This window comes from Acipenser ruthenus, chromosome 3 (assembly GCF_902713425.1).
Source record: "Acipenser ruthenus chromosome 3, fAciRut3.2 maternal haplotype, whole genome shotgun sequence".
Taxonomy (NCBI): Eukaryota; Metazoa; Chordata; class Actinopteri; order Acipenseriformes; family Acipenseridae; genus Acipenser; species Acipenser ruthenus.
Genome location: NC_081191.1, coordinates 70,462,887 through 70,472,897, shown reverse-complemented (window position 1 = coordinate 70,472,897; position 10,011 = coordinate 70,462,887). Strand labels below are relative to the sequence as shown.

Below are 10,011 nucleotides of genomic sequence, written 5' to 3'. Positions count from 1 at the left end.
AGAGATCCCAGAAAACAATATAAGCATCCCATTGTGCCAGGAGAGGGTAAAACCTAACAGATTGCAAACCCACAGATTGCAAACCCCAATAAAATCCCTTGCAGATGTAAAATAGTGAAAGCGTGCACATAGTATGTCATCTACAATTTTTACCTGCAACTGATGTTGTATTTGTTTTGAAAAATGATATGGCCATTTCCTTATTCTTAAGGGTATCTGAATTTAGGGTAATGGTGACATAGTCGTACGTTTTTACTAATGGTTTAATGAAGACTATACCTTGAGAACACCTCACAATCAAATCTGATGAAACTTCTCTGGATATTTGTTACAATGTAGTTTATTTCATGTAAATGTGACTGTACAGCCATAACTTGAAATACTAAAATCATAAATTCTGTGGTAAATCTTTAAGAAAAAGTATCTGATTTCTGATAATACCTTAGTAAGTATTTATTAGTATCTAAGTACATTACCAGTTTTGATTAAACTATACGCAAGTATTTGCTATTACACTCAATTTTACATACATAATTTTAAATCTATACATTAGCATACAGTACATGAAATATGTGTGTGTCGGCACAGCCTTAACAAAGGAATTTACAGTAGACAATAAAAGTACAACAATACATAGCTTGGATGTTGGACAACATTTTACTTGCTGTAAATATGAAAACATTTATTTTTACAGTGCACAATTTTAGCTTAAAAGGGCAGAGCAATGTGGAGTCTGTATTGATTTTCACAACAGTTCTGACAGGATAAAGTCAAAGGAGATTCAGTCTGATTGCCAGTTATCAGTTACATTCAACAGAACTGTAGATTGAGTAAAAACTGCTAGCCAGGCTAACAGGCAAAAAAAAGACAGACAAAGCTTAACCCTTTGGCTTGACTTTCAGGTGCTTTTGTGTTTGATTTGATATGGCTTTGTTTTGATCATAAACCAAGAGTGCAATATCACCTCCTTTAACTTTGTGTCAACATTAAAAAGCAAATAGATACACAGATGGGAAAAACAATCAAGCAATTTACATTAAAATTAGTGTAAACTCAAAATCAGAATTGGGCAATAAACAGATATTCTGTTCCGGTTCAATTTCTGAGGGACATGATCTCCTCCCTATCTAGCAAGCTGAACTGCCATTTGAAATCTCATCAAATACATTGCAAGAAAACTGGGCATATATCAAGATACAATACTGATACAGAAGAATGGCACAGTCCCTCAGAGACCAATTTAATACATTCTAGTCTGCTGTGTTCTTTGGACACTTCATATCAAATACGTTACGCTGGGTTTCTGTATCCTTAACACTTATTTAATAAATCCGGACAGAAAGGTACACGAACGCACAGCCCCATATGTGTTACACAGCTGGAGAAAATGACATTTTAAAATTAAGCAAATTTTTCAATTAAGGGTCTAGTTTAGTAATTGAGAGCTCAGCTGGAATGAAAACCAACAGACACAGTGGGTCTCCAGGACCAGGGTTGCAAACCACCGATTAGAGGACAGATCTCAAACCTCAGTGCAACAGACATTTTGAAGAGCTTTGAAACACACTTTAAAGCTATAAGTGTAAAAAGTTGTCAGGATGTTAACAATTATAAATAAAAATTATAGGTATGTTATTTAAGCAGCTGTAGCAACACCTGGGGACGTGTAAAGCTATATTTTTTGGAACCCCTCTACTGTTTTTTTTTCCCCTCCTGTTCCGGACAGATGACAGTGTTGAGAGGCAGCGTACACTGCATATGTGGTTAGAAGCTTATGGGATGTGAACACTATATCTAGTTGTTTTTTTTGGCGAAAGCAGGGGTCTGTTCAGGGCTCGTCCTCCTGTGCCACGATGTTTGATTAGCTTTCAACAGCGCCATAAAACATAAAGGAAATAATAAGGCAGCTCTATATTTTTCTGGTTGAATTCAAAACAACTGCAGGGAGTAGAAGGCCAATGAGCTTGTTACATTCATAACGTAATACAAACCCAAATTACTGTTCTTTACTTCACTACCTTGGTTAATTTATTAGAAATACTAAAAAAAAAATAATAATAAAAAAAACTGAAATTCAGTGACAAGTTTCAAAATGGAAGTCACCATGACACTGAAAAAGACTCCTGGAAAACATTTTTCAAGGAATTCAAGTTTATTTTAGTATTTCTAAATTCAGCACTAGTGAGTGTTTAATATTTATAGATGCTTTATAAAGTGTATGTCACTGGGCCCTGCCTGAATTTGTGGATTTATGACCTTGCCCGATTTAAAGAAAAAAAAAAGTTTGACTCTTAACTGCAGAATCCCATTAAACCAACCACTGTTTTCAATCTCCACTGTTACATACCTCTTGTACATATTGCCCAACTTTTTTTACACCGGTTTACACTAATTTCAGGCCCCCCTCACACACATGGCAGCACTATAAATGTGCTTGTAATAGGCTCTAACATAGAGCATGGGAAATAAAACACTAAAGGGTGCAGTTACAGTCTCCACATGTAGAAACAAAGCACAGGAAAGTATCAAAAAAGAAGTAGTGTACTGTAAAAGTATGAAACCACATTACTAAAATGTTTTTCTTTGTTTGGTGAAGCTGAAAAAGCAAATGCTGGCTGTATGGTATGTAATGGTAAAAGACAAGTTCTTAGGTTACAGCAAATTGATCACAATGGTCCCTGTAAAATTAAATTTAACAAACAGTTATCAGGTGGACTTTTTAAAACAAACACACAAACAAACAAATCACAGCCTTTTTCTATACCACTGACTTATGAGAAGTAAATACAATTTCACCTGAATAAGGATCTGTATATAGCTGTGATGCCCTGACTGCCAGAAAAGACACATTACACCATCAAAGCAGTGAAAAGACCTATCAAAACAATAGGGGCAAGATCAGCCTGAAGAGCTGTGGGGTACAATGCTTCCAGTTTAAGGAAAAGTTCTGAGACAAAACAAAGGCTAAAAACAAAACAGCTCTTCTTCCCACTCCCCTAATAAAGCACTGATTTACTGATATAAATCAGTTTAACATGGTAGCACAAGAAAAAAAAAAAAAAAAAAAACATGAATACTGTAATCTTTTACTGACAGTTTGATCTCTTTCCCTCTAATCATACAATTGTCCTCTTGGTACAAAGATAGGGAATGGGTTTTTCTTTCTTTTTTATATACATCAGCACTGCTTTTTAGGTTGTCAGTTTTGTTTCTTAGCAACCCGGACATATCCTAAGCAACAGTGCTTTCAAAAGGAGTAAGCCACTTCTGATGAATAAAAAAACCAACCAAAAAAAAAAAAAAATATCACATGTAGTTCTGACCCTTTCATCTCAGGCTGATTGAAGTTCCACATTTTGAGTTCGAGTATGATTTTTGCTGTTTCTAGTAATGAAAGGAGCTCTTGTGGAGTCAGCTGAACAGAAGCCCAGATCAGAAGAGTGGCAAAACACTCTCCTGATGATAAGCCAGTGCTAGGAGCTTTGCAGGAGCCGTCTGTAATGTGGCATCACTTCGTGTTCGGCGAGGTGCAGAGCAAATTCCAGAGCCACCAGCACTGGGAATTCAAACGCTATCAGCTCACGCCGGTTCAGGCGAAACTTCTCTTCCAGTTTCTGAAAAAAATACATAAAAAAACAGAAAAAAAGCGATTGGATACTTAAACACATGGCCAACGTTAGTCAAACTTTTTTTTTTCTTTTTATAAATAAAGTCGTTGCCAATTATTTTTATTATTTTCTCCCCAATTTGGAAATGGCCAATTATTTTTAGGCTCAGCTCACTGCTACCACCCCTGTGCTGACTCGGGAGGGCGATGAGGAACACACTCTGTCCTCCGAAGCGTGTGCCGTCAGCCGACCGCTTTTTTTGACACTGCTGACTCACCATGCAGCCACCCAAGAGCTACAGCGTCGGAGGACAACGCAGCTCAGGGCAGCTTACAGGCAAGCCCGCAGGTGCCCGGCCAGACTACAGGGGTCGCTGGCGCGCGGTGAGCCAAGGACACCCTGGCCGACCTAACCCTCCCTCCCCCCGGACGGCGCTCGGCCAATTGAGCGCCGCCCCCTGGAAGCTCCCGTCCTCGGTCGGCAAAGGAATAACCTGGACTCGAATTCACGACGTCCAGACTATAGGGCACTCCACGTGGAGCGCCTTTACTGGATGCGCCACTCGGGAGCCCACAGTCAAACTTAATTTTGACCAATATATACAATGTACAAGGCCAAAATGAACCACTAAAATTACATTAGAAACCATCCACCAATGAGGATGCTTCATTAGAGAGTACTATCACACTGTAGAGGACTGTGGAAGACAGAATATCTAACTATAATTAATCTGCATTCTAAAGATTTAAAAGGCTCTGTTTACCATTCTATGTTCGCAATAAAAATCCTGTCTGCAGTTCAGTGTTGTTAAATATGGTTTCCTAACTTGGCCTCGTCTTAGGAAAATTAAGTAAAAAAGAGATGGCTGTTGGATACTTACATCTATTAAATGTTTCACCTCCTGCTTCTTGAGATCACTTCCTATTTTGGCTGCCAACAGAACGCAGGCGCCGGCACACAACTTGCGGTTCTGCTTGTTGAGCGTGCCCTTGAGGGCCAGCTTCTCGAAGTAGACGAAGGCCATGGCCACTGTGGGCTCCTCGAAGCTGCACTCGTCCTGGGCCAGCTTGCGCATCTCCCGCTTCAGGCTGAGCACAGGAAAGAAAAGGAGGGGAATACTCTGAACCCTTCCACAGAAATAGGAGCCTAAAACGTAGCACAACTGTCAACATACAGTCAAGCTTCAAAATGATGACATTCTGCACAAAGGGTTTTAATAGTAACAGGAACATACTGGGCAACAGGCATCAGAAAAGCAGGAGCTGTTGCAGCGCAATTTAAGCACTTAATAATGGATATGTAAATGTGGAACAATTTGGGAAATTGATACATAAATGATATAGCATAATAAAAAACGCCTATTTATCTGAACTGCATAATGCAGTTATGCAATGCCCACCATTTTCCAAGGTCCTCTACCAGCTTTAGACCACAAATGTGTACTTCTACTACAAACTATACTAGTATTGGTACATTAGAGATATCATTTTTCTTTTGCCCAAAATGTTATTGCTATTGGAAGCATGTGGTTACATCATATACATATCAGCATTGAAAAACAGATACATAGCAACTAGAATATTAACAGGAACATTTTCATTTTTGTTCATATGCTCCATTAGGTAATGAATTGCAGCTTAAGATTTGGGAGTGTGGTAGATCCAATTTTTGTAGATGTTCTCACAGATTACAGGTTGAAACCTCTGTCATAATACATTCACTGGGTTATTATGGGCTACAAGAATGTGCTGATTATTTTCCATGTTTTATACAGTAGTTTCTAGTTTGTACTGCAAGAGAAACAGGGATTTTACAAGCCTTACTGTCTATTATTACATTAGGAAACCAATTATCTATAGTGGCGGTATGAGGTTTCTTCATTTTTAATTTTTTTAAGTGGCACAGTAGGGAATCACTTCTAATCTTCAAATCCACTATACTCTTCATTATGGGCTTTCAAGCTTTTCTATCTATTGATGCATCTAAATAAAAATGCAGGGTAACACTGCAAACAGTAAATTAGGTCATAATTTGGGTATTATTATTCTTTGTTTTTTGTAACTGACCTTCTTATCTTGCTCAGGGTCAGCTTGATGTGAGGGAACTTCTCTTTAAAGGTCTCGTTCATGTCTTTCTTGAGGTCAGATGGTTTCACATACTCAATCACGGTGGTCTTAAACAAGACAATGACAACAGACCCGGGTTACTATTTCCAAACATTCACTCCATAGACAACAGGACGAGGACACACAATACAGCGACTTGCATGTGCCAATTATCCGGCTGGCTAGTTTGCCCAGCTTGTATCAGCTTTCTCTCCAAGCAAAGCTTATTGGGGCAAAGCTAACTAGCAGGGGAAACAGCTAACTTGAAAGGGGACAGAATTCATGTAGAATGTGCTGCACACACACACACACAGCCCGACTGTCTTGAAATACACTGGTGAAAGCATGAGCTGAAATGCCTGTCAACTTATATTAGTTACTTTAACTTTTAAACTGTATCATGTGGCAGGAAGGTAAACACCTTAAGAAATGCATTTCATAGAGTTGTATTAGAAAAGTCTACTAATAAAGAATGAACCAAACTGCCAATTTAACACTACTTGGCATTTTTAAATGTATTTCTAAAATTAGCATCTAAAAAAAGAAAATCAGTCAGAAAGGACCCCCACAGTTCCAGTACCTGTCTTTACAATAGATTAGTGTGCATTTAATCTTTAAACTTTTTAACCAATGCACAACAAGTGCCCCAGCCAGTTTAACCAGCTGCTTATTTTTTTTCTCATCACCTCATGAAGGCATTCATACCAAAACCACTGGAAAGGAAAATTAGTGGAACAGCACGACACCGGTTGCCTTGGAAACAGTAAATGTAATTTGTTATGTTTAAAAATCAAAGGTATCATATTACTGTAGCAATAAAAACGTACACCAGCCTTATTGCTAATATACTGTCCTCATCTGCTCTTTTGAGGAAATTGATTTAGCTTTACAATGGTGTATTTGTTTGGGTATTATAATTTATATATACCAGTATTTTGTTTTCCTTGATTTATTCTAGGGGATGTGTGTGCTCACTCTAACTCAGAGTGGTATCTATTAATCCTTTTTCTCAGCAAAAAAGTTAATTAATTTTGAATAGTACCAAGTAATGCAAACACACAGACGTGACCTACCCACATGGATAAAGAGCTGCAGTGAGCCATGTACCCGACATTTAGACACTGATAAAGAAATGATAACCCACTGAGATGCACCTCATCACAATATTTACTTGTGCTTTATCAGCCTTTTTCCATCTATGTAAACACTGTGCTGGACTGACTGGTTTACACAGTGTTTACATAGGAAAACAGATTTAATCTTAACGTTTTACCCCTCGGCAGTTATAAAAGTTGTTTAAATCAAACTCAATTGCTTTAAGGAGTGTTTTTTCAAATTTCAAATTAGGCTTGTTCTGTTGCTGTTGTTAACTCAGGGACACAAGCTCTCTCTCTCTCTCTTCAACCAGCCAACAGGACAATATGGGCCAGTTGCCGTGCGGGGCTATTTACACATGAAGTGGCGATGCGCGTGCACGTTTGGAAGAATTACTCGTGTGAATCAGGTTTGTGGCCGAAAAAAAAGGCCAAAGGGATAGGGTAAATCTCACTTACTCGTGTAAATGACGAAAAACACGTGAAAACCAGGCCCATTTTCACATTCATGTGAAACTGTAAATGAGCTTGTTTGTCCTCATGTGACACAGCTATAAATATTGCAAGGGAACAGGTCACTTGTTACTATGGGTTCCACGTCGGCAGAAAGTGAGTAGTTTTACGGTTAGCAGTGGTGTATTTCACATTAATGACAATGTGGGCAGCTTTTTTTATTGTTGTTTTTTGCTGTGTGTCTGTCCTGTCATGCTGTATATCTCAAGTGGGTTTACAGTTCTGTATAAAACCACTTACAAATACACCATGGACTGCGGTGTACAAAAACCACGCTAAAGTTAAACACGAACAGCAAGTGAGCTGCTTAAATGTCTGTAACTGAATTCATTCCCTTGCTTTTTTGATCCCAGCTATGTCTGAAGACAACGTGTGTCCGCCCTTCACGTTAATAAATATAGTTGGTGAACTGGATGTCATGAGGCAGCTCGATCGCCCATATATACCAACGAGTTGTTGATGCCCTCTCAGAACTGACCAAATAAAACTGCAAATGAACATATTGATTGTGTTTTACTTGTTTGCATCATTAATATTTAAACACAATGGTAAATCCAACACAACTTAAAAGAAAGGAGAGAACCTCTGACAACACAAGCCTCCTCAGATCGCTGCTGTCCAGTTGAAACTGGCGGCTGAGGTAACCTTCCCCCTGTCTGTCTCACAGGCAGCCACTGATTCCTGAACACCTCATTTTGTTGTTGACAGAGTGTGTGCAGGATACAGCAGGCAGTGGCAGTTTTGGGAACAAACTAATGCTGCGCTGCAGTCCATTTCATCAGTATCAGCCGCCTCCCTTTCAAGTGCCTACTACCCGTATTTGCCCAAGCGTGTTGTTGAATGCTTCCTCAGCAGCTGTCAGCCGTCCGGACGGGTAGGGTTTCTAAGCCGGTAGTATACGCAGCATCTCCTGATCCCCTATATGCTGTATTGCCTGAATGAAAGGGACATATATATAATGGCCGGTTTTCAGCCATGGTAATCTGCAATACCTGTTGCTCAGTTTCATTTTATACCTCCGAGTTCATTTTTAATGAATGAGTCGTAAGATTAGTTGAAAGAGTATTCACTACTAACGACATGACACCCCACTAATGACATCTGAAAAACAAATTTGGGCAAGAGCAGTAAAACAAATTATTAAACAACCAGTCACTAGGTATTTCAAAATCGCAGCTTAGATTCTCTCGTGTACCAGTTCTCTGTGTGCGCATGGAAACAATATTTTCACGAGCCATCTGCGAAAAACAGCACGAGAATGCTACGCATAGCTAATTTACATATCAACCTCCACCTTTCCCCTTCATTTGAAAAGCCGCGTTTTCTCGAGTAAAATAAACGGAGCGAATGGAAACCCGAAAAAGCATTTTACACGAGAAATTTTTCGAGTTACAAAAAAACAAACATGCATGTAAACTCCACCTGTGTCACTAGGTCTACGATTGCATTTTCAATTAAATCACACCTCTGTCCTTACAGCCGCTTTAAAGAAGCAACAAAAACTGTGATAAAAATAAGTTTATCATACATGGATGTCCAGAGTTGTCTCTTCCACTCCTCGTCTTTGTTGCAACCCTGTTCCAAATTGTTTAATTAAACCCCCTTCCAGATCTTGACGTAGTTAAACCTGGATTGGAATGGCCCTCCAGGACCGCTTCAATACCTTCTGCTTCAATACCACTATAACAATGGCGGTCCCATAATTAAAATGCATGAGAGCAACAGATGCAAAAGTATAAAAACATAAACATTACACAATAGCTATAATGTAAAATGTATCTAGTAGGACATGGTGATACTTTTCTCTGTGAAAATAGGGGAAAGAATTTGATCTACCAGTTTAAAACTACCAAGTTAGGAAGTATATAGTTGTTTTTCACTGTTACAAAATTTTAGTTGATGTGGAATAATGTCTGTTTATTTGTTTTTTGTTCCACTATATTGCTACACCAAAGAAAATTTACTGTGTGCTCACAAAACCATTAGGGATTCGGTCGTTTTCTTTTTTTTTTTTTTTTTTTGCTGAAAACCACAAACAGCCTTGGAAGATATTTGTATTGAATTTGCTGTTTTACTGTAAACCATGTTAAACAGCGTCTTGCCTCCATGCTGTTAATCTAATGTTTTACCCTGGCAAGTGTGTCATAGCACACCCCTATGCCTTTTCCACAGTTTAACTGTCTTTAGATTACATGCTGTATATGGTGATGACGTCAAATGAATAATAATTTAAAGTTGATTTAGAAAAACTGCTTTCAGAGAGAGGACCATTACTTTCCAATGGCTACGTGTATACAAAGGAAACTAGTAGCATTTCCGGTGCCGCTGCCATGGATTAACACAGCATCTTCCATTAGCCAAACGAGATGAGGTTTTGCATGTTTGTATTGCATTGTGGAACCCCACTTATCAGTTAAGGAACGGAGCAGTGGCCAGGAATCCTTTAGAGGCATGGGCGTCAAAAAGCTATTGCTGGGTACAATATTCTTACAGTGTAGGTTAATTTAAGGGTGAGTTGGTTTTTCTCATATTTCCATAATACTTGGCAGTAGTCAGGAACTGAGGACCAAGATGTAGCCCTATTATAACTACTTCTGATAATTCCAGGTAGCAACTGGATAGCATTTAATTCTGGTTTTGAGCATGCAACTAAAAACAGAACCATACAATTGCTGTTAGATTAGGTTTGCA

General features: G+C 38.7%; 1 protein-coding gene across 3 annotated transcripts in view; it reads right to left on the bottom strand.

The window, feature by feature from the left end:
- Positions 1–324: 324 nt before the first annotated feature.
- The window catches only part of LOC117394630 (CDK5 and ABL1 enzyme substrate 1-like), a 49,553-nt gene continuing 39,866 nt past the window's right edge, over positions 325–10,011 (bottom strand). For all 3 annotated transcript variants that reach the window (XM_033992995.3, XM_033992997.3, XM_034921111.2), the window contains 3 exons: positions 5,675–5,781; positions 4,489–4,696; positions 325–3,614 (listed from right to left, as the gene is read on the bottom strand). In XM_033992995.3, the coding sequence (XP_033848886.2) occupies positions 3,474–3,614; positions 4,489–4,696; positions 5,675–5,781 (456 nt within the window). In that variant the 3' untranslated portion in view covers positions 325–3,473. The remainder of the gene's footprint in view (positions 3,615–4,488; positions 4,697–5,674; positions 5,782–10,011) is intronic.